Consider the following 27,924-nt stretch of genomic DNA (forward strand, 5'->3'; position numbering starts at 1 on the left):
TGCTGTCAAAAAATCTGAAAGTTAGAATTTATAAAACAGTTATATTACCGGTTGTTCTTTATGGTTGCGAAACTTGGACTCTCACTTTGAGAGAGGATCATAGGTTAAGGGTGTCTGAGAATAAGGTGGTTAGGAAAATATTTGGGGCTAAGAGGGATGAGGTTACAGGAGAATGGAGAAAGTTACACAACGCAGAACTGCAAGCATTGTATTCTTCACCTAACATAATTAGGAACATTAAATCTAGACGTCTGAGATGGGCAGGGCATGTAGCACGTAAGGGGGAATCCAGAAATGCATATAGAGTGTTAGTTGGGAGGGCGAAGGGAAAAAGACCTTTGGGGAGGCCAATATTTTTCGATAGCTGGTAAAATTCATGTTCTGGGAATAATAAGTTAATTAAGTAGTAAAATATCGCTGCAATCGAGAAGTATTGGGAATAAATTTGAATAAGGAACAAAGAAAAAGTTTCCTTCCCAGGCAGGATTCGAACCACGAAAGTCCTAGTTACCAGTCTATAGTGCTCTGGAGTGAACAAGGCTCTGAAATCAGCTACAATGGTCGGTCCGGTTTTTTTTTTGCCAGTACTGTACATCAGCATTATGAACAGTCTTTATCGTTAGTCAAAATCGTGCATAATATGCCATATTATTGAATTAGTGTCGTAAAAATATTACCATGGCAACTAAAACGTTCGGACTCGAACGTCAATATGAACCTTGTCAGTATCAAAATCTTGTACGTCTGCGCGAGTCACGTGGACTTTACGTTCAAGTAAGCACAAGAAAAAACTGCTACATGTTTAGATGCCAAAGTTCAAAATTAATATGGCTGAAGCGTCTGACGCCATCATTTTAGGAACTTGTAGACCTTCGAGATGCATAATTATACGTTATAACGCGTCATAAAAAGCAGAGGTTTTTTGTCGCATGGGCCAAAAGCATTTTTGACGTCAAACTTAAATGGCTTGGCTTACCTGTACCCAGACAGAATGTCAAGCAGAGTGGATTTGCCGGCTCCAGAAGGACCCATGATGGCGATCAACTGACTGGGAAGAAATCTGCCACCGATGTCATGTAGAATCTTCTTCTTTCCTGCAAAACCAGACAACATATCACATATTAAGTTTACATTTTTGCAATAACTGAAGTGTATGTTCATATAAATGAAGACAAAAGAGCTTTTGTTGAAACGTGCACTAACGTGTTTTCGCTTTTTTAAGGGGAGAGGATGGTATTTTTTAAAACTTTTTTCCTATTTGGTATAAAATATTAATTTTTTGTATGTAGAGAGCTCATAGCTGTGGCAACTCAACCAAATAAACATATTAAAAAAAATTATTTGGGGACCAAAATTTGAAAAAAAATATACCAATGCAGGATTGTACTAAAACCGATATATCTAAACCGTTTTTAAAGATAGATTCAAACAGTTTTTTGCAATGTATTTGCAAAAGCATGTTCTACAAACTGTCTGTAACAGAATTTTGATATTAGTGCCTACGTCTGTAAAATAAACAATTAAACTTTAAGAACAATTTTCTGATTTCCTCTCTTATAAACAAACGGGCGTATTTTTTAAATGAAATCAATTAACAAAATTCTGTTACAGAGAAAAGTTTCCTACTAGTCTACAGAATGTGTGTTCTAAATTTCATGCATGTATCTTTAATAGTTCAGAAATTATATCCATTTTTGTCTGGCAATGTAGCAAAAAAAAAATGAAGTTACTGGAAACCAATAAAAGTGGGCATGTGATTTAAGAATCCATTGCACAGGAAGTTTAAAAATGACGTCTCAACATCCGATAAGGGCACAAATACCCACAAAATGTTATGCAATGCATTCCACACATATCAAAGGGTATTTTAAAGAAAAAAAATTTGAAAATTTAATTTACCGGAAACAACAATAAAAGTGGGCAAGTGATTTAAAAATCCATAACGCTGGAAGTTTAAAAATGGCGACTCAACATCCGATAAGGGCACAAATAGCCGTAAAATGTTATGCTATGCATTTCACACATCACAGGGTATTTTAAAGAATTTTTTTTTTTAATTTACTCATTTTTCACCAAAAAAAATTCCATCCTCTCCCCTTAAAATATGACTGACGTATACCAACCAAGCAAAAAGCGTAACGATGTGTTGAACACCAACCTCGCACTTACTTACAAATGGCTTTTCAGGAACCCGAAAGTTCATTGCCGCCCTCACATAAGCTCGCCATCGGTTCCTATCCTGAGCAAGATTAATCCAATCCCTACATCATATCCCACTTCCCTCAAATCCATTTTAATATTATCCTCTCATCTACGTCTGGGCCTCACCAAAGGTCTTTTTCCTTCAGATCTCCCAACTATCACTCCATACGCAATTATTCTGGATCCATCCACACGTGCTACATGCCTCGCCCATCTCCAACGTCTGAATTTATATATATTATTTACATTTTTATTTTATTCACGAAGTAGTCGTAATAAATGTCCCTGAGGTGTGATATCTCGCTTCGCTTGTGGATTTATCAGCAAATCTCAGACCTCTTGTGACATTACTATACACTATTTCGTTTATATGACGTCATTCCATTTTCGGCCAATGAAGTGTAATGAAATTTTGAATTCCAACCAATCACAGTCATTTATTGCGATAATTTCTGCGGCTCGATTTATCACCGTCAATTTATCGCAATTCTTTTGTTTAGTCAGTGACGCGAACTGTTTTCACGTAAATCGATGAGAGTGAAGTCATTGTATTAAATAAAATGCGAAATCCCACTTTCACATCTACATCTTCATCTTCTAATTGCATGTCCATCGTATCTAAAGAAAATGACATTCCTTCATAACAATTGTTCATTTAATTAATGTAGCCATTAATGAGGTTATTTGTAATTATATTATAAAATGTTTAAATTGAATTATTTCAGAAGATAATGAAAATGTATTTGTTATAATAACAAGAGAAAAGCGCAGTACATGTAATTAACATTTTAAACCTGTATTTAGTTTTTCTCAATTGGAATTACTGAATAACATTCAATTTCCTTATTGCAGTTATCGTTATTCATCTATTTCAACTTCACAATGTCTGAATCAACCCTGGGCCATAAGCTTGAAACGGTGGAACTAAAAAGGTATACTAGTATGGCCGTCAAATTACCCATAGTTCATCTCTTTTTCCGGTGTGTTTATCAGCTGTTTTGTTCATATTATTACGATTACAAATTGTTTCGTGTTGTGAATATTTCAAAAGTGTAGTCAAGTTCAGCAGGTGTTATTTTTTTTTTAATAAATAAGCTGATATTCAGCTCGGCTCAACTATAAAATATGTCCGTTGATATGTCCCCCTATGTTTTAACATGTGAAGGAGTGCCAGCATCCTTCTTGATAAAAGAAAGAATGTGGAAATGAAATGTTCAGTCCATGTCACAACCATAACACTTTTAATAAATATACAGTGAAATGTACATTGATATAATAATTTGCTAGTACTCCTGTTACCTCCAAATCCATTCTAATCCGTTTACGAACGACGGAAACCGATAGTAGCAATTTAATATTTAGCAATTGGCGGTTTTTCGCGGTGGATTATGGGGCGTAAAAGGTGTAGTTTGACATCATATCCGTCGCACCGATTGCAAGATTATTTGTCTGGATAGACTCCCTCCTTTCTTTTTATCCTCGAAGGTCTGAATAGGTTAAGTATTCATAAATATACAATTATTAACATTTTGTGAGCGAATTTTAGGTATATATTATTTACATTTTTATTTTATTCACGAAATAGTCCTAATAAATATCACTGAGGTGTGATATTTCCCAAAATCTCAGGGTTTTTAATTAATGTATTAAACAGGTTATTTGTAATTTATTATACTATAAAATGTTTAAATTAAATTATGATTTATGCAGATAATGAAAACGTATTTCTGTTATAATAACAAGAGAAAAGCGCAGTACATGTAATTAACATTTTAAACCTGTATTTCACTTTTCTCAATTGGCATTACTGAATAACATTCAATTTCTTTATTGAAGTAATCGTTATTCATCTATTTCGACTTCACATTGTCTGAATAGGTTAAGTATTCATAAATATACAATTATTAACATTGTGTGAGCGAATTTTAGGTATATATTATTTACAGTTTTATTTTATTCACGAAATAGTCCTAATAAATGTCACTCGAGGTCTGAGATTTCCCAAATAAATCTTAGACCTCTTGTGGCATTACTATAGATAATTTTTTCAGCATTTTAGGTCATTTTCTATCATTTTTCGGGTAATTTTAACGGTTTTTTAGGTCATCAAAATTCGGGCCCTGGTTATAAGTGCCTCAGCCTTTATTTAGGTAACGAAAAAATTCAAGAAAGTGTTATGCAAGATGTTCAATTCTGATGTTGTGGCATGTCTGAAGATTATTGGCCATCTTTTCTTCTATAAAGGCCAGTTTTTCAGACGCGTAGATTGTATTGCTTCTACGTCAAAACGAAAGATGTGAGACTTATTGCTACCATGTTTTCTCAAGGTTTCCACTTCAACATGTACTGCAATAAAAACACAATGTATTATTTCACGGTCTTAGGACAAGAACTGATGTGTGACGATTACAACTGGACAAACACGCACAAAAGGATGATTGAGAACGACGGTCCTTATACTGTCGGTGACTCAGGAGAAGACAAGAGCGGACTGAGGAGGAAGGGATGTGAACAGATAACGTACGACAACACGTGCAATATTTGTACTGCAGTAAGCGGAAACATTAGGTCTCCTTCTGTTCAACTTAGCTTTAATTTCCATACGCATTGTTACTCATGTTTCCTGCACGAGTAATAACCTGGCTACTGGGATGCTTATCTGAGCGATGTTTATAATAATCAATATTTGTACTGCAGTAAGCGGAAACATTAGGTCTCCTTCTGTTCAACTTAGCTTTAATTTCCATACGCATTGTTACTCATGTTTCCTGCACGAGTAATAACCTGGCTACTGGGATGCTTATCTGGGCGATGTTTATAGTAATCAGCAGCGATAGTCAAGAAGGTCACATTCTTTCCGCTCGTCTTCTCCTGAGTAACGGACAGTACCTTTGCTCGCCCTTCGTTGATCCTTGCAGCGATGATGAACATGAGGTTTTAGTTTCACGGCAACTACTACAACCAGATTTATCATTTTGTTCCCGTTCACTGCAGTTTTATTTTGCACAGTTTTCTTTATTATCCATTATCAGTAGTTACATCGGAATCACTGATCATTTAACAAGGTCACACTCGCCACGAAGATAATCACAAGAAACACGTAATGAAACTGAATGTTGATAACGGTTATTTTAAATTTCGTAACAAATTTAATTTGTTTATTAAAATGTTGAACATTAATAATAATTTATAAATATGCACTAGTCCACAGATGTGAAGTAATGGTTAGCATATCTGACCATAAAACGAGACGACCAGTGTTCAAATCCTGGTTGAGACAAATTAACTCGTTGAAGTACTTTCCGAGGTTTTCCTTCAACCGACTAAAGTAAAAATATTACGGATTTATTAATTTGTCCTACAGAATAATCTATGTAATGTTGACAATTAATATTTGACGAGAAAAATTCGCTCCGGTGCCGGGGATCAAACCCGGATCCTTGGTTCTACATACCAAGCGCTCTGACCACTGAGCTACGACGAATTCAATCCACAGCACCGGATCGAATCTTCCTCCTTAGTGTTTCCCTTTGTGGCCTGACTCCAAGTTAGGCATATTTGTTGACGTATATGTCTAGTGTCAACTGCCGTTATACTAGGAGCGCACTCAGTTGAGTGACTTATTTGGCCGGGATTCCGCAGACATTACAGAGCTTATTCTGTAGGACAAATTAATAAATCCATAATATTCTCATAGCTAGCTATGCATCATAACAGATAGAAAATTTAAATTATGATTTATTTAACGACGCTCGCAGCTGCAGAGGTTATATCAGCGTCGCCGGTATGTCGGAATTTTGTCCCGCAGGAGTTCTTTTACATGTCAGTAAATCTACTGGCATGAGCCTGTCGCATTTAAGCACACTTAAACACCATTGACCTCGGCCGGGACCGAACCTGCAACCTCGAGCATAGAAGGCCAGCGCTATACCAACTACGCTACTCAGGGCGACTAGATAGATAGATATATAGATAGATAGATAGATAGATAGATAGATAGATAGATAGATAGATAGATAGATAGATAGATAAGAATCTATTAACAGCATTGAAGACTACAACCACAATAAATTTCAATAATAGAATACGGTATGATTCCCAATGGAAACGAGAACACCCCATTATCGTGTTATGACAAACAGCTATTGCGTAAAATGGGAAGTTAAGTATTATTCACAGATTGTGAACTTTAGTTTCTTACTGAACGTGGCCTATTGTAAACAAAAGTGACGTCTGTAACAGTTGCAGCTTTGCAACTACAATAAATGTAATCGTATTTAAGTATTATCGCAATAACAATGATGTTTTTTCTATTCTTATTAATTCTTAGCATGTTTTGAAACGATATACTTTGAAATGTACTTTGCCCTCTGTATTGATTTCACTCTTACGTCATACATATACATAAACACGTAGTAATATTTTTAGTGATAGCTAATTTTATAGCAGTAAATAACGCGGATTATCTATGGTCAAATAAACATTTACTGGTTTACATGACCTCATCCCTAGAGAAACGTGAGTTCATTGCAAGTAGGAATGTAGTAAAGTATTTTAAAGATTAAAAATCGACAAACACACAAAACGTGATAGGTCTGTTTGTCTGCTGATCTGGAGCTTCGCTCGAGCGTGAGTTCGATTCCCTCTTGATTGATTATCTGGAATGGTTCCCTCTTTGAGGATTTTTCCCAAATGTAAGGTAAATGTTGGGTAAACACATAATAAATCCTATCTCATCTCGACAAATACCATCTCGCTAACACCAATCCTTCCAACAACGCTAAATAACGTAGTCGATTCAACGTTGTTAAATAACCGAAAAAAACGAAGCGTGATCAAGTGAAACCCGTTCGAGATAATTTATGAATGTGTGTATTAAGTGATATGAAAATTTTTGTTTCTAGTTAGTTTCTTTGTTTTGTAAATCTATGACAAGGGTCCTATATCTCCACATCCTTTCCGGAGGAAACCATGACAACGATTTTGTGTCAGTTAAGAGGAGATGGTGTTTTTTTTTTTTTTTTTTTTTAAATTGATGAACATTTTTCTTCGTTTTTATGTGTAGAAATATCACTGATGCACGTTTTTCATTTTTGTATGTAGAAATGTCTTCGCTGCTACAACTTAAATTCGAGATTAGATTTTGGGGAAAAAAAAAAAACAAAAACTAATTTTGGGGCCCAAATTTTGAAAAGAAAAAAAAAGTACCAGAATACAGCGGTTCACTAAAATGCATATATCTCAGCCATTCTTAACATAAATTCAAAATCTGCTTGACATTTTGCTCCTATAAACACATTCTTTAAAATACTATCTGGAACATAATTTTGATATTCGTTTTCAAAATTTTAAAATATGTGATTACATTTCAAGAATTAATTTTAGAGCTACTTTTCTAGAAATATGGAGGAATATTTTTCAAATGCAACAAAATGACAAATTCCTATTACAGAGAAAATTTCCTAACAGCTTAAATAATGTGTTTTAGTTGGATATTTAACGATGTCGTATCAACTACTGTCCCGCGCCGTGGCGTCGTGGTCTAAGGCATCCTACATATTATTATAATGTACCGAAGTACATATGATATTTCCATGCAGATATTCTGCATTATCATACGATGAAAGAATAATGGAACGGAGAAAAATTCTCTCCGGCGCCGGGATTTGAACCCGGGTTTTCAGCTTTACATGCTGACGCTTTATCCACTAAGCCACACCGGATTCCACCCCGGCGTCGGAAGAATCGTCTCAGTTTTAAGTTCCAACTCTTGGAATCCGGTGTGGCTTAGTGGATAAAGCGTCAGCACGTAGAGCTGAAAACCCGGGTTCAAATCCCGGCGCCGGAGAGAATTTTTCTCCGTTCCATTACTCTTTCATCCTAAGCATCCTGCCTAGGACTCGCGTTATGGAATACGCGCTGGTTCGAGTCCTCATGGGGGAAGACATTTTCTCATAAAATGTCGGCCAGTGTATGGGACCGGTGCCCACCCAGCATCGTAATGCACTTGGGGAGCTACGATAGGTAGCGAAAATCCAGTTTCGCAAACCAGCTATAACGGCTGGGAGGATCATCGTGCTAACCACACGATAACCCCATTCTGGTTGGATGATCGTCCACCTCTGCTTCGGCATGTGGACGTGAGGCCAGCAGTCGGCTGGTCGGTCTTGACCCTTCTTGGGCTGTAGCGCCACGGATTTACTTTACTGTATCAACTACTAGGTTATTTAATGTCAATGGGATTGGTCATATTGAGATGGCATTTGGCGGGATGAGGCCCAGGATTCGCCATAGATTATCTGACATTCGCCTTACGGTTGGGGGAAACCTCGGAAAAAACCCAAGCAGGTAACCAGTCCAAAGCGCAACTCCAAGTCGCCAGGCGAGCGCCTTAGCCGACTGAGCTAAGCCGGTGGCTCCTAAAGAATGTTTGTACCAAACATCATGAATGTATCGTTAGTAGTTTAGAAGATATAAATATCTTATCTCATCTTTTTGTATGAAAATAAAGCAAAAAATTAAAGTTACTAGAAATTTCAATTAAGGTTTAGTGTAATTTAAAAGCCCTGTGCACAAGAACTTTAAAAATAGTGTCACAGCAACTAACAAAGTCATAAATTGCATTAAATTTTATGTAATATATTTTCCACTTACGAAGATTAGTTAAAGCAAACATACATACATATATACATACATACATTCCACACCTGTGGAGTAACGGTCAGCGCGTCAGGCCGCGAAACCAGGTGGCTCGGGTTCGAATCCCGGTCGAGGCAAGTTACCTGGTTGAAGTTTTTTCCGGGGCTTTCCCTCAATCAAATACGAGCAAATGCTGGGTAACTTTCGGTGCTGGACTCCGGACTCATTTCACCGGCATTATCACCTTCATTTCATTCAGACGCTAAATAACCTAGATGTTGATAAAGCGTCGTAAAATAACCCAATAAAATAAAATAAATAAATACATACATACTAGTTTCCCATTATAATTAATCACCCTTTCCCCACGAAAACTCTGTACTCCCCTTGCAGGTGTCCCTGAGTATGGCTATTTACTTTCCCTCCAATCCAATTTTATTTGTGTACGTCCATCTAAGCTTAATCACGTCTTATCAAATGCCTTCTCCATGTCTACTTCAAGTGTCACGTTCGTACTCTCATATTCTTCATCCCAGTCAGATTTATGAAGTCGTATAAATTTTGAAATTCATCGCTTGCTTTACTTTCACTTATAGTTTAAACTGAGATAGCGATATTTTGAACATTTCTAATCTTTGAGCATAATCTTCGCCCTTTATTACGCTTCGTGATCAAGATATAAGAAGGATTACGCCCATGTAAGAAGGCCTGACTAGCTGTATCTTGTAGGCCTAATACATTTCTCGAAATTCGAAGACGTCATCTTAGAGTTATAGATATCTGAAATCAGATAAATTATGTGAGCTAACAGAGTGTCTGTCTACCTCGTTCCTGAAGACTCTAAGGAGACCATCAGTATAATAATAATAATAATAATAATAATAATAATAATAATAATAATAATAATAATGCACTATCACCTTTACTTTTTAACTTCGCTCCAGAATATGCTATTAGGAAAGTTCAGGATAACAGACAGGGTTTGGAATTGAACGGGTTACATCAGCTTCTTGTCTATGCGGATGACGTGAATATGTTAGGAGAAAATCCACAAACGATTAGGGAAAACACGGGAATTTTACTGGAAGCAAGTAGAGCGATCGGTTTGGAAGTAAATCCCGAAAAGACAAAGTATATGATTATGTCTCGTGACCAGAATATTGTACGAAATGGAAACATAAATATCGGAGATTTATCCTTCGAAGTGGTGGAAAAATTCAAATATCTTGTAGCAATAGTAACAAATATAAATGACACTCGGGAGGAAATTAAATGCAGAATAAATAGGGAAATGCGTGTTATTATTCGATTGAGAAGCTTTTGTAATCTAGTCTGCTGTCCAAAAATCTAAAAGTTACAATTTATAAAACAGTTATATTACCGGTTGTTCTATATGTTTGTGAAACTTGGACTCTCACTTTGAGAGAGGAACAGAGATTAAGGGCGTTTGAGAATAAGGTTCTTAGGAAAATATTTGGGGCTAAGAGGGATTAAGTTACAGGAGAATGGAGAAAGTTACACAACGCAGAACTGCACGCATTGTATTCTTCACCTGACATAATTAGGAACATTAAATCCAGACGTTTGAAATGGACAGGGCATGTAGCACGTATGGGCGAATCCAGAAATGCATATAGAGTGTTAGTTGGGAGGCCGGAGGGAAAAATACCTTTAGGGAGGCCGAGACGTAGATGGGCGGATATTAAAATGGATTTGAGGGAGGTGGGATATGATGATAGAGACTGGATTAATCTTGCACAGGATAGGGACCGATGGCGGGCTTAAGTAAGGGCGGCAATGAACCTGCGGGTTCCTTAAAAGCCATTTGTAAGTAGTAGTAGTTGTAATAATAATAATAGTAATAATAATAATAATAGCAAGTCTGACCGTGAAACGAATGGGCCCGGGTTCAAATTCTGGTTGTGACAAGTAACCTGGTTGAGTTTTTTTCCGGGGTTTTCCCTCAACCAATAAAGAGTAAATGCTGGGTCATTTTCAGCGCTGGACTCTGGACTCATTTAGCTGGCATTATCACCTTCATCTCATTTAGACGCTACATAACCATAGCAGTTGATAAAACGTCGTAAAATAAGCAATAAAAACAATCGGAATAAAATGAATTTCAATAACTACCAAAGCGATCTCATGTGTACCCCGCTTTGAGTACTGAGCATGCATAATGTGTTTGTATCTGGAATTTACAAAGTTCGGGGGGATCATTTTTTTTCTGCAAGTGTACATAGCTATGCGTTCAATTACTCATATAGTAGATGTACAGCTAACGAGTTTGGAACTGATACGTATATCAATACACTCTTGCTTTTACTTCTTTAATGGCTAATCTTGTACCCATATAGGCTATTAAATACGAGTAATAAGAGATACCTGTTTTACTACAATCTTCAAGTACTATATGGTACCAGTTTGGATAGAAGAACATGTTCCGCGGCCATGACCTAAACTTGCCGCATCAAATGGCATGCGAGAAAAGGAGTGGTACAAGAAGTGCAAGAGCATAAAACAAAACACGTGACATTTACGTAACTATAGCAACTGCAAAGCTTAGAAGTAAAGAAATCCAAATTCCATGAATAACAACAAATTACTTACAAAGATGACACATATTCATATCCACCACTGTGGAGTAACGGTTAGCATATCTGACCGTGAAACGAGAGGGCCCAGGTTCAAATCCTGGTTCGGATAAAATATCTGGTTGAGGTTTTTGCACAGTTTTCCCTCAACCAATTGAAGCAGAATTGCTGGGTAAAGCCTCGTTCACACTTTTCAAGTAACTAGAATTCTGTAGTGCTCGGGAAAAGTGGCGCAAGTACTTACTTACTGGCTTTTAAGGAACCCGGAGGTTCATTGCCACCCTCACATAAGCCCGCCATTGGTCCCTATCTTGAGCAAGATTAATCCAGTCTCTATCATCATATCCCACCTCCCTCAAATCCATTTTAATATTATCTTCCCATCTACCTCTCGGCCTCCCAACTAATAGTCTATATGCATTTCTGGATTCGCCCATACGTGCTACATGTCCTGCCCATCTCAAACGTCTGGATTTAATGTTCCTAATTATGTCAGGTGAAGAATACAATGCGTGCAGTTCTGTGTTGTGTAACTTTCTCCATTCTCCTGTAACTTCATCCCTCTTAGCCCCAAAAATTTTCCTAAGCACCTTATTCTCAAACACCCTTAACCTATGTTCCTCTCTCAAAGTGAGAGTCCAAGTTTCACAACCATAAAGAACAACCGGTAATATAACTGTTTTATAAATTCTAACTTTCAGATTTTTTGACAGAAGACTACATGATAAAAGCTTCTCAACCGAATAATAACACGCATTTCCCATATTTATTCTGTGTTTAATTTCCTCCCGAGTGTCATTTATATTTGTTACTGTTGCTCCAAGATATTTGAATTTTTCCAACTCTTCGAAGGATAAATCAGATAGATGACACATACTTTCTGAAACGTTTTGCAATTATTGAAGAAAATTCAGTCTTTATCGTGTTGTGAATCGTGCTATTATTTTTAATACATGCATAATAGCTGTGCACCCAAAAAAAAATAAAATGAAATTTAGCTTTTTTGCACTGCAGAAAAAATCATTCTTTAGGCCTATATTTCTCTTGATATCGATTCATTTTGTAACCCTTATAGGCTAATACTCACTTTGAGAGAGGAACATAGGTTAAGGGTGTTTGAGAATAATATTTGGGGCTAAGAGGGATGAAATTACAGGAAAATGGAGAAAGTTACACAACGCAGAACTGCACGCATTGTATTCTTCACCTGACATAATTACGAACATTAAATCCAGACGTTTGAGATGGGCAAGGCATGTAGCACGTATGGGCGAATCCAGAAATGCATATAGAGTGTTAGTTGGGAGACCGGAGAGAAAAAGACCTTTGGCGAGGCCGAGACGTAGATGGGATGATAATATTAAAATGGATTTGAGGGAGGTGGGATGTGATGATAGAGACTGGATTAATCTTGCTCAATGGCGGGCTTATATGAGGGCGGCAATGAACCTCCGGGTTCCTTAAAAGCCGTAAGTAAGTAAGTAAATATAGGCTAATACTAGGGCATTCGATAAATAATGGCAACCATGCTGTAAATCAGTGCTCCTAGCGGTGATCATTGAAATCTTGTGCTACGTAATAGAGCAACGATTATTTAATCAATATGCAATATTGAAAGTCTCGAAGTAGCCATATTTTGTAAATACAGTGGCTGTTTTTGATTTGTAGTAAACAATACAGCCCTAAAGGTACGAACAAAGATGCTTCATAAAAATCCAATTTGCAAGAGAAAAACCTACAACTCAGTGCTTTAGGGCATATAAGAAGCCTGTGGGAGAGAAGTCCTACCATACTGAACTGTTGCAAGTTGGGTGGAAGCGAGGCATTGGCTTTCAATCAAGAGTTGGCATCCGAAGAGTTTTAGATTGATCACTCAGAGAGATATCCAGAAATGCTGCTGCAGATGGAGTCCGCGGTCTTCCAAGAATTTGTCAATGTATTGTTGACATGGGGCGGCCGGGTAGCTCAATTGGTAGAGCAGCTGACTACGGATTGGAAGGTCCGGGTTCCCAGGTGGTGACAGGATTTTTTCTCGTTGCCAAACTTTCAGAACGGCCCCGAGGTTAATTCAGCCTCCTATAAAATTGAGTACCGGGTCTTTCCCGGGGGTAAAAGGCGGTCAGAGCGTGGTGCCGACCACACCACCTCATTCTAGTGCCGAGGTCATGGAAAGCATGCCCCCTAAGTGCCTTCATAGCGTGTGACGGGGATACCTTTACGTTTATTGTTGATATGGAAGGAGATTATAATTGAATCACGAAATATGAAAAGGGAATAAGTCACAGTTTTGGCAAAAATGAGTTAAGACTGTAGTCATACTAATTTAGGCATGCTCTTTCATTCTGCATGAAAAGGGAACAGGTCCCGCATCTCCTTAGTCTAGACTTCAACACTTTAGTTTTCATGTTTACTTTGAAAAGGGGCTTAGTCCACGACTTGTTCCCTTCTCATAAGGAATTCAAGTTTGTTGTTCCTGCCATCTAGAGGAAAAATATGTATCGTGAGTAAAATGGCGTCAAACGATGAAAATAGTACTTCTTCAAGTCCTGCAAAACGAAGAAAGTGTTGCCTCACATTCCGGTCCTAGAGATATTTTACTTTAGACAACTTTGGTGTTTTGTGTTTGGTATAAAAAAATCTTAAAACAGGAAAATCCCAATTCTACTCGTATCATGAGGGTCTCGGCAGAAAAGGGTCCAATGGGGTTTGCACTCTCTTGAATGACTACATTCAAAGCAATATTCCTATTAATTTGAAATATCTGTATGTATTTACTGACAGTGTTCCAGAACAAAATCGCTATCACACAGTAGCTCGTTTCTTAGTAACATTAGCTGCCACTGGAAGGTTCTGTAAAATAGTTCAGTATTATCCAGTACGTGGGCACTCTTCCTTACCCTGCGGTAGGGCTTTCGGTGTCATAAAGCGCAAGCTGCGAAGGGAAGGCAGAGTGTACGTACCAATAGATTACACCAAGCTCATAGCTGAATCTAGTTCTCTGGGAAATTTTAGTCACTTACTTGGATTCGAACTTCAATACAAACTACAAAGTTTGGTGGCCACGATACTTTAAGAAGAATCCATTTTTAATACAGTCCATTGGACGAAGCATCCCCACCCATAAAATGATAAATTTTAATATTTTACATTATTTCATGTGTGTGTATGAGAGCTCATATCCTGGCAGAATTGTGGCATATGAGAACATTGATGGTTTGATCTCTCACACATTTGAGCTCTTGTTAAGGAAAAATGTTATTCCCAATCTGCCTGTAGAAAAGGCCTATGCAACACATTGTCCGATACATTTTGTTTAATATTTGTACAATATATTTCGTTAGATATGAAAGGGGAACAAGTCCCTACACAAAGTTTTTTTTTGGTTTATGTAATAACCGAAAGCTTTCAATGTCTCTATGTACTACACTCTACTGTTGTTCATAAATCGGTATACAATAAAGCTTTTGATTTGAATAATGGAGATAATTTAATATTTTTTACAGTACATTTCGTTAGATATGAAAGGGGAACAAGTTCACACACAAAAATTGTTTCTATAGGGCGGGTTAAATTGAGAAATATACAATTTTTTTTACATAAATATCTTGTGTGGTCACGATTGGTTCATAGAAATATTTTCAATGCAATTTGTTTATATTTCGCTGTGCGCAGAACTTATTTGTGTTTTTCTCAGAACTAACTGAAGGTGACTTATTCCCTTTTCGAATTTAGTGATTCAATTGAAGTATGTGATGTCAAAAGTAACCTGAATAAATTTAGTGTGAAACAGTAACTATGTTGTCGTTACTTTTCGAATGCCCTAGCACTTAAAATATGATAGAAGTTTAAAATTGTAAGAACTTTAAAAATTTCTTCCTTTTTAACATTTTAACACAGTGAAGTTTATAAAAGTTTTAAAGATTTTTTAAAACTTTTACTATACGTACTTTAAAATTCTTCAGGGTCTTGGTACGATAATAAATTCGTTTTATTATCCTATTTACATTCTTCTTGTTCTCTTTACTCATTACGTCTAAATCTGATCCAGGCTCATCCCTTTCACATTGTGTGAGGTCAACCTTGACTTGGTCTTTGTACAGGTTTGTAATAAAATTTGTTTATTATCTAGCCTTCTCTGGACGTGCTCCAACAATTTTTTGTAGTCATCTACATACATCAACTTCGCTCTAGAATATGCCATTAGGAAAGTTCAGGATAACAGAGAGGGTTTGGAATTGAACGGGTTACATCAGCTTCTTGTCTATGCGGATGACGTGAATATGTTAGGAGAAAATCCTCAAACGATTAAAGAAAACGCGGAAATTCTACTTGAAGCAAGTAAAGAGATAGGGTTGGAAGTAAATCCCGAAAAGACTAAGTATATGATTATGTCTCGTGACCAGAATATTGTACGAAATGGAACTATAAAAGTTCGAGATTTATCCTTCGAAGAGGTGGAAAAATTCAAATATTTTGGAGCAACAGTAACAAATATAAATGATATTCGGGAGGAAATTAAACACAGAATAAATATTGGAAATGCCTGTTATTATTCGGTTGAGAAGCTTTTGTCATCTAGTCTGGTGTCAAAAAATCTGAAAGTTAGAATTTATAAAACAGTTATATTACCGGTTGTTCTGTATGGTTGTGAAACTTGGACTCTCACTTTCAGAGAGGAACAGAGATTGAAGGTTTTTGAGAATATGGTTCTTAGGAAAATATTTGGGGCTAAAAGGGATGAAGTTACAGGAGAATGGAGAAAGTTACACAACGCAGAACTGCACGCATTATATCCTTCACCTGACATAATTTGGAACATAAAATCCAGACGTTTGAGATGGGCAGGGCATGTAGCACGTATGGACGAATCCAGAAATGCATATAGAGTGTTAGTTGGGAGGCCAGAGGGGAAAAAACCTTTGAGGACGCCGAGACGTAGATGGGAAGATAATATTAAAATGAATTTGAGGGAGGTGGAATATGATGATACAGACTGGATTAATCTTACTCAGGATAGGGACTAATGGCGGGCTTATGTGAGGGCGGCAATGAACCTTCGGGTTCCTTAAAAGCCAGTAAGTAAGTAAGTAAGTCATCTACATAGTAATTTTACTAACCTTTTCTAAAAATTTCTGCTACATTTATTTATTTCATTTAATCTGGTGGAGTTAAAGCCTTCACGCCTTCTCTACCACACCACCAGAATACAAATGCAGAGAGAAGAAGCAAATAAGAAATGGAAGTAAAATTACAGATACAATTACAAAAAGCACAAATACGAAAAGAATGAGATAAATACCATACAGGAAATGCAATTTAAACTTATTCCCAATATTATCACCATTAAATCGAGAAAAATTCGTTCCGGCACCGGGAATCGAACCCGGGACCTCTCAGCTCTGCGCGCTGAAGGCTCTTTCAAACTGAGCTATGGCAGGACACGATCCACGGTGTCGGTCGAACTCCTCTCATTGTACTGTTTTACGGCCTACTACCTGCATTTAAACCTATGTAAGTCAATATGCAGGAGTGCATATTTAAATAACTTTTGTGGTCATATTCAACAAAAGTTTATGATAACTGTAAACATTTAATACATTTCGATTTAATGGTGATAATACACATTGACTACTTCATAGTACTCATGTTAATATTCAATGAGGATGGCGAGACCTCATGTAATGAATATTTAATGTATTAAATTTTTACAGTTATCGCAAACTGTTGTTGAATATGGCCACAATAGTAATATACGTTACAAGAGCGGTATGTTGACGTTTTCATGGTCGAGGAAAAGATTGAAAAAGCGAAACGTAATTGAGCTTTTTTAATTTCCGAGAACATGAAAACAAACATACCGCTCGTGTATCGTACATTATTTTGTGCGAAGATCGTTTATTACATACCTGAAAGACGAATTTCTAATTAGTTGCAATGAAATCTCTATGTTGGTTTCAGTTTAATGACGGCAACTTCAGAACACGAAAATATCTTTCTTCAACATTGTTGCTATAAAATGTTTTCTGTGTTTACTATATTCCAGCAGGCCGTGATATACGTCTGTCTTTTTTTTCCCCCCAGTCTATAAATGCGAACTTAAAACAAACGGTAAGGTTATGTAATGATTTATTTTTCATTTTAATATTTTAACAATATTATTTATATAACATATTGCAGTAATAACATCAGCATCTGGAATTTTGTTGATTTTTTCACGGCTTCCTTAATGTTACTTGTATCAGGAATGCAATAAGTTTCGTGGAGTAGTAGACTTTACTTAATTTTTGCAAATATTTAAAAACAGTAATTAACATTGCAATTTAGGTGAAATTGCAGTGGTAAGTTTCCAATTTATAATTATTACTATGTTAAACGTCTCTAAAAATAATATGTTAAAAGCCTAAAGCAATAAAATGAATGTCGCGCTTAAGCGGTAAGAAGAGGGAAATTGTTATGTGTGTTACGTTGGGAATACTGAATGTGGTATTTCACACTTACCGCGTATTGGTTCTGTGCGGAAAACAAGCAAATACGCACGATCTCGCACAAAAGTAATTTAAATATGCGCTCCTGCATATTGACTTACATAGGTTTAAATGCAGGTAGTAGGCCGTAAAACAATACAATGAGAGGAGTTCGACCGGCACCGTGGATCGTGTCCCGGCATAGCTCAGTTGGAAAGAGCCTTCAGCGCGCAGAGCTGAGAGGTCCCGGGTTCGATTACCGGTGCCTGAACGAATTTTTCTCGATTTAATGGTGATAATACACATTGACTACTTCATAGTAGTCGTGTAATATTCAATGAGGATGGCGAGACCTCATATAATGAATATTTAATTTATTCCCAATACTTTTCGATTGCAGCAATACAGTATTTTACTACTTAATTAACTTATTATTCCCAGAACATGAATTTTACCAGTAATCGAAAAGTATTGGGAATAAATTTTAATAAGGAACAAAAAAAGTTTCCTCCGCAGGCAGGATTCGAACCACGAAAGTCTTATTTACCAGTCTATCGTGCTCTGGAGTGAACAAGGCTCTGAAATCAGCTACAAGGGTCGGTCCGGTTTTTTTTTTTTGCCACAACTGTACACTTGGTCAAAATGAAAGTGGTCGGTGGCTGAGAGACTAAGTTCGAATCGGGTATTTCCGTGAGCGCTCGGGACAGCCAGCAGGATTTGTTCAAAAGATTGCCTATATTCTAGTAGTTATAATGGGAACACAACTATTAATCACTAAAATGTTCCGAGAAAATAATTCATATACGAGATTTAAAACAGGCAGATCGTTCAGAGTGTTTAAACAGTGAATATTGTAACACAAATGCTAGGGACGCGATAAAATTGTGCGATAAGCAGCCATGATTGGTTGAAATACGTCCTTTAGTACCGTTTTATTGGTCAAAAGTAATATGACGTAGTAAGAGTGTAATAGTCAAAGTAAATAGTCTATATACCACTGTAGCTCTGTGTGCAATTTACATCCTGTTCATATTACCTGGGTTATTTGAGTGTGCAGATTACATATACAAAATCGGTGTGTGCAAATTACATGTGTGTAAATTACCTTCTTTTAGGTCATATACCTGAAACGTGTGTGCAGTTTACTGCGACATCACAGAAACGTAACCATGTCATTCAGGTACTATCATCTGGTGGAAGATGAAAGAAACTCACTGTCCGATATTACTCGATGTCCGATACTACCCAACTCTCCCCTAATTAATAAAAAGACACCGCATAATTATCATCTGTAGTTTGAAAATGCATAAATGACTAGTTAGTAGTTACATTACGTAAATATCAACAACGTTTCAAACAACTTAACCATTAATTAAACACTTTCTCATACACGAAAGTATGTCATTCATGTTATGTAGGTGGCCTTGAGACAACACAGTCTTTAATTGGAATACTTCTTTGGGTAGGCCTCTAAATTCGCGAAGTCTTACAGATACTATAATACTTTGGTAGTCAGAATTTGTTTACAAAACTTTAATACACGCTCAGATTCGACTTTTTACTGCGGAAATATATTCAAAAATGTTTCCAAAATTAGGTATACCTTCGTCTTCGGATAACGAGTTGGAGAAAAAAAAATAAACCTGTTCATTAAGATCGTTGCAATTATTGGCTAAACCTAATTTACTGATCCTGGTAATTTTTAATGATCCTAAAGAATACGATTTCATGTTCCCTTCCTTCAAATGAAAACGAAGGATCCAAACGCGAGAATTATATTTGTAGATCCAGTAACTTTGTATTGTATTTTTTTTTTTGCCACTTCGAAATGAAAACTAAGATTTAATTTGCTTCCCTTTCTTTTCACTTCAGGTTGAACGGTTTAAAATAAAATAATTTCACTTTCTCCTCATTTTCAATTCAAAAGAAACGCCGTGAAGAGTTGGATTTCCTTTCCTGTCTACTTTCACTTAAAAAAACGCAGCAAAGAGTTGGATTCATATTTCTGCTAATTTTAACTTTAAAAAGGAACGCCGTATAGGGTTGAATTCACGTTTCTCTCCACTTTCATTTAAACAAAGGCGCCGTAAAGAGACGGATTCTTCTTTTCTGCTCATTAACATAAAAGAACGTCGTATAGAGTTGCATTTTCTTTTCTACTAACCTTCACTTCAAAAAGAACGCCGCAAAGATTTGCACTTCCTTTTCTAATAACTTTCACTTCAAAAAAGGACGCCACAAAGACTTGGACTCATTTTTCTGCTCATTTTAACTTTAAAAAGAAATGTCGTAGGCTATAGAACTAAATTCCCTTTTATGCTCATTTTCACTTCAGAAAGAACGTCGTAAAGAATTTTATTCATTTTTCTGCTCATTTTCACTTTGAAAAAAAAAACAGTATTAAGGTGAATTCCTTTCTCTGCTCTTTTTCACTACAAAAATAACGTCGGACAAAGTTTGGATTCCTTTTCTTCAATTTCACTTTAAAAGAAACAACATATGGGCCTACACTTGAATTCCTTTTTCTTCTCATTTCCACTTTAAAAATAACGCTGTAAATAGTTCAATTCCTTTCTTTTCTGCTCTTTTTCATTTAAAAAGGATTGGATTTCCTTTTCTTCTCATTGTAACTTAAAAATGTATCACCGTGAAGAGTTAAAGTTCCTTTTCCCATCATTTTCACTTCAAAAAGTAGGCTACTTCGTAAAAAGTTGGATTCCACTTTCTTCTCCTCTTCACTTCAAAAAGAACGCCGTAAAGAGTTGGATTCCATATTCTCCTTTTCACTTCAAAAAGAACGCCGTAAAGAGTTGGATACCATATTCTCCTTTTCACTTCAAAAAGAACGCCGTAAAGAGTTGGATTCCATATTCTCCTTTTCACTTAAAAAAGAACGCCGTAAAGAGTTGGATTTCATATTCTTTTTCTCTTCACTACAAAATGAACGCTGTAAAGACTTGGATTCCATTTTCTTTTTCTCTTCACTACAAAATGAACGTCGTAAAGAGTTGGATTCCATTTTCTTCTCGTCTTCACTACAAAAAGAACGCCGTAAAGAGTTGGATTCCATTTTCTTTTTCCCCTCACTACAAAAATGAACGCCGTTAAGAGTTGGATTCCATTTTCTTCTCGTCTTCACTACAAAAAGAACGCCGTAAAGAGTTGGATTCCATTTTCTTTTTCCCCTCACTACAAAAATAACGCCGTATAGAGTTGGATTCCATTTTCTTTTCCTCTCCACTACAAAATGAACGCCGTTAAGAGTTGGATTCCATTTTCTTCTCCTCTTCACCACAAAAAGAACGTCGTAAAGACTTGGATTCCATTTTCTTTTTCCCTTCACTACAAAAATAACGCCGTATAGAGTTGGATTCCATTTTCTTTTTCTCTTCACTACAAAATGAACGCCGAAAAAGTTGGATTTCATTTTCTTCTCCTCTTCTCTACAAAGGGTTGTATTCCATTTTATTTCTCTCTTCACTATAAAATGAATGCTATAAAGAGTTGGATTCCATTTTCTTCTCCTCTTCACTATAAAATGAACGCAGTAAAGGGTTGGTTTCCATTTTCGTCTCCTCTTCCTACAAAATGAACGTTGAAAAGAGTTGGATTTCATTTTCTGCTCCTCTTCACTACAAAACGAACGGTGTAAAGAGTTGGATTCCATTTTCTTCCTCTCTTCACTACAAAACGAACGCCGTAAAGAGTTGGATTCCATTTTCTTCCCCTCTTCACTACAAAACGAACGGTGTAAAGAGATGGATTCCATTTTCTTCTCCTCTTCACTACAAAACGAACGCCGTAAAGAGTTGAATTCCATTTTCTTCTCCTCTTCACTATAAAATGAACGCAGTAAAGGGTTGGTTTCCATTTTCGTCTCCTCTTCCTACAAAATGAACGCTGGAAAGGGTTGGATTCCATTTTCTCTTCCTCTTCACTACAAAATGAATGCCATAAAGGGTTGGATTCCATTCTCTTCTCCTCTTCGCTACAAAATGAACGCTGTAAAGAGTTGGCTTCCATTTTCTTCTCCTCTTCATTGCAAAATGAACGTCGTAAAGAGTTGGATTCGATTTTCTGCTCCTCTTCACTACAAAACGAACGGTGTAAAGAGTTGGATTCCATTTTCCTCTCCTCTTCACTACAAAACGAACGCCGTAAAGAGTTGGATTCCATTTTCCTCTCCTCTTCACTACAAAACGAACAGTGTAAAGAGTTGGATTCCATTTTCCTCTCCTCTTCACTACAAAATGAACGGTGTAAAGAGTTGGATTCCATTTTCTTCTCCTCTTCACTACAAAACGAACGCCGTAAAGAGTTGGATTCCATTTTCTTCTCCTCTTCACTACAAAACGAACAGTGTAAAGAGTTGGATTCCATTTTCTTCTCCTCTTCACTACAAAATGAACGCCGAAAAAGTTGGATTTCATTTTTTCTCCTTTTCACTACAAAGAGAATGACCTACAAAGGTGGACTTCTGAACGCCATACAGAGTTGGACTTATTTTCTAATCTTTTCATTTCTGGATTCAACCGTGCGTGCTACACGCCCTGTTCATCTCAAATGTCTGGATTTAATGTTATTAATTATGTTAGGTGAAGAATACGTGCTGCGTTGTGTAACTTTCTCTATTGTTATTATCAGGGAACGGATTTATATGGACTAAAAATATATGAAATATGTAAATATATATGTAGTTATTTTTACCAAAATATGGAATTAAATATGGATTTTTACCAAAATATGGAATTAAATATGGACTTAAAATTATAAAAAAATGACTATGTACGTTAAATATTGGTACATTTTAATCAAACTAAACAAAAAATATAATGGACGTACCTTATCTTCCAATGTAGTTTCAACAAAACACAATTTTTATTGTCTGTTACCATAACAATAGGTTACAAACATTTCTTTCAAGTGCTGAAAAGTGAATCTTCTTCTATTGTCTCTGAGGATAGATTTATACTGACTAAAAGAGCGTTCGACGTCACAAGAAGTAACTGGTACATAATTCAATTTCACAATGTCTGCTGGGGATAAGTCCAAGTTAATCTTCACTGTTGATTCACCACTCATCACAGCAACAACCTTTTGTAGTTCTTCATATCCAGGGTTTTTTGAAAGTACAGTGTCCACCTTAGCTCTTACTGCATCTGCAACTTTACCTCTACCACGATTCAGTTGTTCCACAGTACTATTTATAATTTCAAAACTTTCAGATAGTGAAAGGTGCCTATTTTGGAGACTTTTGAGCGTTTTTATGATGCATGAAAATGTATGCTGAATGTGAGCTAAGTCATTCTTCACACTTATGTCACAGGTAACTGTTTTCGCAGTATCAATTGAGACTGCATCTTCAGAGTCCAATGCAAGGAGAACATTGTTAATAGAGTCTATATGTTCGGCATAATATTCAACTGCTTCTAGCCATGTACCCCATCTAGTTAAAATTGGCTTTGGTGGCAATGGAATTTCAGGGTACATTTCTTTCAACACGTTAACTCTACTGGGAGCTTTGAGAAATACTTTTTTCACTGATGAAATCAACAAATCTACTTTAGGGAAATTGTCTCTGACCACTTCTGCCACACGATGAAATGCATGCGCCACACAAGTAAAATGAGTCAATTTAGGATATACAACAGATAATGCTTGTCCAGCTTTGACCATATAAGGGGCAGCATCGCTAATAAAGAATAACACATTATCGTACATAATACCCTTTGGCCACAGGATACCCATAGCTTCGTTGAACAGTTTAACTATAGTTTTGTTATTGCACTTTTCTAGAACATCACAATGTAAAAGAATTCGTTCAGAATATTGTTCACTTAACAAACCGATAACTACATTACCAACAAGTCTACCTTCTTTGTCGGGAGTCTCATCAATGGAAACCCAAATTGAACTATCTTTAATTTCATCTCTTATCTTCTGTATTGTCTCATCGTAGATGGATGGAGCATACGTCTTCCTAAGTGTTGACTCATCCGGGATTGTATGTTGAGTATATTTTTCAAGGAATTCCCTGAAGACCTTATTCTTTAGTTTGTAGAGAGGAATATCAGCAGAGATGAGAGAACGGCACAGGTCGATGTTAAACTCAGATCTTACATTCGATGTTGTTGGTTGTGTTAAAAACAATTGTCTCTGCTTGGAATTTAGTTGTTTGTTGGCCTGATGTTTACTAGTTGTAATGTGTTGTTGCACCAGGAACTTTTGTGTAGATGATACTGCACACTGACACAAATTACAAAATAATATTTTATTGTCAGTTGATAAACCATCTTCTTTAAATTCTGAAATGTAACTTGTTAGTTTTGATTTTAAATTGACTGAATGACGTACTTTTGGCATATTTACCGTCTTTATAGTATGATTTACAAAACTGAACCTATCTGTACTCTGACTGGCATTTAACTGTTGAGCTGCACAACTGAAGTCTGTTAAAAATTTTAAATTAAATTAATACAGTTTTGTAACTTACTTTCCCATTGTTGATAGGACTGCTAATTTTCAAATAACTCTGATGTTAAAGGGATTACTGAACATGTGTTTAAATCTCTATTGTTGAAATGTATTTTTAAAAGTTAATGGAATTTTGTTTTGTTTTATTGTTAAACCTAATATAATATGGACTGTTTTATATGAAATATGGAAAATATATGGAAATTAACGAAAATATGTACTAAACTCTAAAATATGGAAAAATATGGAAAATAAAAGTAGGATTTTTCAACCCTACACATTGTGAAACATAAAGATAATGCAAAATATAAATTATATTAGCTTTATAAGTAAATATGTATTTACATATAAATCCTTTCCCTGGTTATTATATTGTTCTTAATTCTGCCTTTCAAGTGCTGCCAACACCGAAATTGAATTCCTCACACTATCGTATAGGAGCCTAGAAAAATCCTTATCTATATCTTGAAGTGTTAGCAAGCAGCCTTCAGTGACAAAGTGCATTAAGTACTCTTATAGATTATCGCGTCTTATATTTTCCTCATTAGTACTTTGAATTCCATTCAACTAGAGCAAAAATCTAAAGCATACGTCATTAGATTGCATTTGTGACGTTTATCGCTACTTGTAAGGTATCTGCATCGAAGTCCATGAGTGTGGATGTTATTTTCTGCTGAGCAATTGTTTTATTTGAGGTGGAGAAACACAAGCAAGGAACGTTACTGCATTCGAAGAAATAATGTTTTCACAAGAACAGGCAAACAAGTCCAACAAAAAGAGCTTGCGTAAATCTTAAGTAAACTGAAAAAATATTTCAATTTCCTGTATACCGGGTGGTCCAAAATATGACACCTAAAATATCTCTTTATTTTTCATTAATGAAGCATAAAGAAGAGGTACAGAAATGCTGTAAAAATGTATTTCGTGATTTTCCGCGTAAATACACGTTCTCTGCAACCTTGACATAAAAAAGTCGTTCTCAGCAAGAGATTTATTGGTAACTGCTCTTAAACTCTGTTCACGTTTTACATAAAATGTAGTAATAAATGATACGATCCACACAGTGAATACTATAGAAGCTTCATGAGAGGTCAATTAATTATTTTTATATGTTTGTCCAACACTTCAAATGAAATAGCCCATTACTATGTTAATATTTAATGTATTAAGTTACATTTTATAATAATAATAATAATAATAATAATAATAATAATAATAATGATTTATTTTAGCTGGCAGAGTTAAGGCCGTAAGGCCTTTTCTTCCACTCAACCAGCAAAAAGTGTATATACATATGCATGAACTTACAAAGAATCCAACAATTTGATTTAGATGAGAGTTACATGTATACAAAAGTTATTTACAAATTAAACAACAAAATACTATGAACTATTAATTAAACACTGAAATAAACTGTGTAGCAGAATTAAACTAAAATACATAGAATGTTAATATATTTCAAATAATATTAGGTAATAGAAAGAGATTATTACGAGGCAATTAAAATACAGCACAATCAGGATGATGTCTAAAGAAAAAAGTAACAATGTAGTCAGTGATAGTTTAAATCAGTATGATTGGAGTGAAATGCTAATAAGGTTATCTTTTAAGCCGTTCTTAAAGGTGTTTATTGTCTTGCAGCCCCTAATACTTTGTGACAAGGAATTCCATTGACGCGAGGTGGATATTGTAAAAGATGATGAATAACAAGATGTTCTATGAAGAGGTATACTTAGCGTGCCACAGATAAGTGATCTGGTATTTACGTCGTGGTTAGAGTATAGATAAGAGAAACGAGACGAAAGGTAATTTGGTGTTGAAGTGTGCAGAATTCGAAAGAGTAAAGACAAAGAGTGTAGAGTTCTACGTTCTTTAAGTCGGAGCCACGAGAGACTTGCGAAGGATGGTGATATGTGATCATACCGTCGGATGTTGCACACGTATCTGACGCACATATTCTGAGCTCGCTGTAACTTGACTGACAATTCAGAACTTAGGTCACTTAACAAAACGTCACAATAATCGAATGTTTCTAGAAAAAAATCGCTCTATTTCCAATTTTGTTTTTAGTCACTTGTTGCCATAACGACGAGTAACTTCAATAAACTTCTATCCACTCGTTGCTCCTAGCAACAGTAACATAAATGTAAAGAATAACTAATTGATAAACTGTGGATATCAAAGTACGTTGATTATAGGAATTTAACAAGGAAAATTAGAGATAGGACTTTTTTGATTTAGATGTGGAGAACTCATCCGCAAGAGATGATATTAAGGGTTATGCTACTGGAGTTAAACGATATCTGCGAGCAGTATGGGATGAAGATAAATGCAAACAAGACGAAGACCATGGTTATCGGAAGAAAATAAAGGTGGTACATGTGCGAATTCGAAATGAGGTAGTAGAAAAGTGAACAGCTTCATATACTCGTACTTGGGGTACAGTGGAACTCCACAAATAGACACAGCAATGGTCCGTGTGCGAGACGAGGTACCGTAAACTGGGGTAAAGAGGATCACATGTGGTAAAGTGGATCATATGTGTATTGCTTAGATAAGTGAGCGCCACATGGATCACACATGCAAAGAAAATCTTTCTTCTATAAATGCCACTAAAAATAGTTTTCTTTGCAAAGAAAACTATTTTTAGTGGCATTTATAGAAGAAAGATTTTCTTTGCATGTGTGATCCATGTGGCGCTGACTTATCTAACAATACACATATGATCCACTTTACCACATGTGATCCTCTTTACCCCAGTTTACGGTACGAACGCCGTCTTTCTACGGAGTACTGCGGACATTGGTAAACATAAGGGCTGTACAATGTTTTGTATGGCGTGTTGACCGAAACATAAATAATTAACGTACATTTTTTTTTTATTTTTAATTGGGTTATTTTACGACGCTGTATCAACATCTCAGGTTATTTAGCGTCTGAATGAAATGAAGGTGATAATGCCGGTGAAATGAGTCCGGGGTCCAGCACCGAAAGTTACCCAGCATTTGCTCATATTGGGTTGAGGGAAAACCCCGGAAAAAACCTCAACCAGGTAACTTGCCCCGACCGGGATTCGAACCCGGGCCACCTGGTTTCGCAGCCAGACGCGCTGACCGTAATTAACGTACATAATTTTAAATAATATATTTTAGTATATGCAAAACATATAACAAAACAAATCCGTGATTAATTATAATATATACGTGATACATCTGAAACATAAAACAAACTTCTAGAGGAAAAACTTTCTAAATATATATACATACGGGACTTTCATTTCAAAACTTCTCACTTTAAATAACTAGTTAATTAATCGAATTCAATTTAAACCAAAAAAACACGTAAATTTAGATATAAAGGGGGGAGTCTTAAACAAGGGTTAATTGCATTTTAGATTTCACCCCCACCCCCAGCCACTCCCACTTTGAAATTTCAGTTTGCACCCCTATATTTTTATACTTAAACTAGTGGCTTGTGCAGCAAATACTGCTGCAAACTAAGTTCGTTATACGGTCAAATACAAATTTTTCAGATTTATTTTCAATGAAGAA

General features: G+C 36.1%; 1 protein-coding gene and 1 non-coding gene across 2 annotated transcripts in view; both read right to left on the reverse strand.

Moving 5' to 3' along the window:
* Positions 1 to 27,924, reverse strand: part of LOC138716178 (ATP-binding cassette sub-family G member 1) — a 126,172-nt gene that overhangs the window by 80,576 nt on the left and 17,672 nt on the right. The window contains exon 3 of the mRNA XM_069849019.1: positions 977 to 1,094. Within this exon, the coding sequence (XP_069705120.1) occupies positions 977 to 1,094 (118 nt within the window). The remainder of the gene's footprint in view (positions 1 to 976; positions 1,095 to 27,924) is intronic.
* TRNAY-GUA (transfer RNA tyrosine (anticodon GUA)) lies at positions 7,854 to 7,925 on the reverse strand. Its single transcript has one exon. It is a non-coding gene; the product is annotated as a tRNA-Tyr (tRNA).

This window comes from Periplaneta americana, chromosome 2 (assembly GCF_040183065.1).
Source record: "Periplaneta americana isolate PAMFEO1 chromosome 2, P.americana_PAMFEO1_priV1, whole genome shotgun sequence".
In the NCBI taxonomy this organism is placed as follows: Eukaryota; Metazoa; Arthropoda; class Insecta; order Blattodea; family Blattidae; genus Periplaneta; species Periplaneta americana.